Source organism: Agrilus planipennis, unplaced genomic scaffold (assembly GCF_000699045.2).
Source record: "Agrilus planipennis isolate EAB-ADULT unplaced genomic scaffold, Apla_2.0 scaffold2102, whole genome shotgun sequence".
Lineage (NCBI taxonomy): Eukaryota > Metazoa > Arthropoda > Insecta > Coleoptera > Buprestidae > Agrilus > Agrilus planipennis.
This window is the reverse complement of record NW_020441044.1, coordinates 1-1,110: the sequence shown is the minus strand read 5'-3', so window position 1 is coordinate 1,110 and position 1,110 is coordinate 1. Positions and strand designations below refer to the sequence as shown.

Below are 1,110 nucleotides of genomic sequence, written 5' to 3'. Positions count from 1 at the left end.
GGAACTGCCCGCCCACCAGCATTACTGGCTGGTGGGAATGAAACACCCAAAAGTTTTTTTTTTTTCGAAATATGTAGGTTAGTAGTCAGACATATTAGAGGCACAAACAGGAGTTAAGAGGAGTTGAGGTAGATCTAGATTAGATTACTGTTCGCAAACAGTTAAGGATGTGGGATATTCTAGTTTTAGGGAAATGCGAAGATAGGAAAGAGTGGAAGTGCGTGTCTAACCAGTCTGTGAACTGACGACCGTATGATGATCACGATTATAAAGAATAGGAGAACAAAGAACTCTATGGAAGTCAATAAGAAATATGCGAGATAGGTTGGTAGGATACCTTCTAAGGTATGATGGTTTAGTCAGACATTTTAGAGGTAGAAACAGGAGTTAAAAGGAATAGAGGTAGACGTAGATTAGATTATTGTTCGTAAATAGTTAATGATGTGGGATATTCTACTTTTAGGGAAAAGCGAAGGTTAGCTCAGGGTAGCAAAGAGTGGAGGTGCGTGTCCAACCAGTCTAGGGACTGACTATCTTATGATGATGATGATGATGATGATGATGATTACATATGTGCATACTATAAAGTGAGGCATTCCAAGATATGCTGCTGAAAAATTAACAGGATTATGTAGGGAACACACAAGTGAAAAAAATAGATTTGCTTATCTTACTGAATGTAGCTTCGGCTTTTCCGCTGCTATCAATATCCAGGATCAGAATTTTTCCTTTTATTCTATAATTTGTTACCATATTAATTTTTGGTATATAAATCACTGTGTGACATTCTCCTGCGTCAAAATCTTGACTGTGGTTCTTAATGACGAAATCCTTGCCACCGTAAAAAGTCATGTTGGTGAATTCTGCATCAACGCCTAAAGAGGCTCCTGTATAGTTGGTCACTGATATTTTGGGTATAACCATAGGGTCTATTGGAGACAAATTCAATTCGGGTATGCCTTTTGCTAAGCGGGGTCGAAGTTCGTTTACGACTTTTATAAAACATTCCGATAAGTGTGGGTCGTTTCTATAGCATCGGTGAACGAACGAGGCTTAAAAATTAATTAACAAGATAAACAATCATAATAGACAATCAATAATTAAAAATAT

At 37.4% G+C, this 1,110-nt stretch overlaps 1 protein-coding gene across 1 annotated transcript in view; it reads right to left on the bottom strand.

Moving 5' to 3' along the window:
* The window catches only part of LOC108736899, a 2,469-nt gene extending 1,384 nt beyond the window's left edge, over positions 1-1,085 (bottom strand). The window contains exon 1 of the mRNA XM_025979980.1: positions 675-1,085. Within this exon, the coding sequence (XP_025835765.1) occupies positions 675-924 (250 nt within the window). The 5' untranslated portion in view covers positions 925-1,085. The remainder of the gene's footprint in view (positions 1-674) is intronic.
* Between the last annotated feature and the right edge of the window lie 25 nt (positions 1,086-1,110).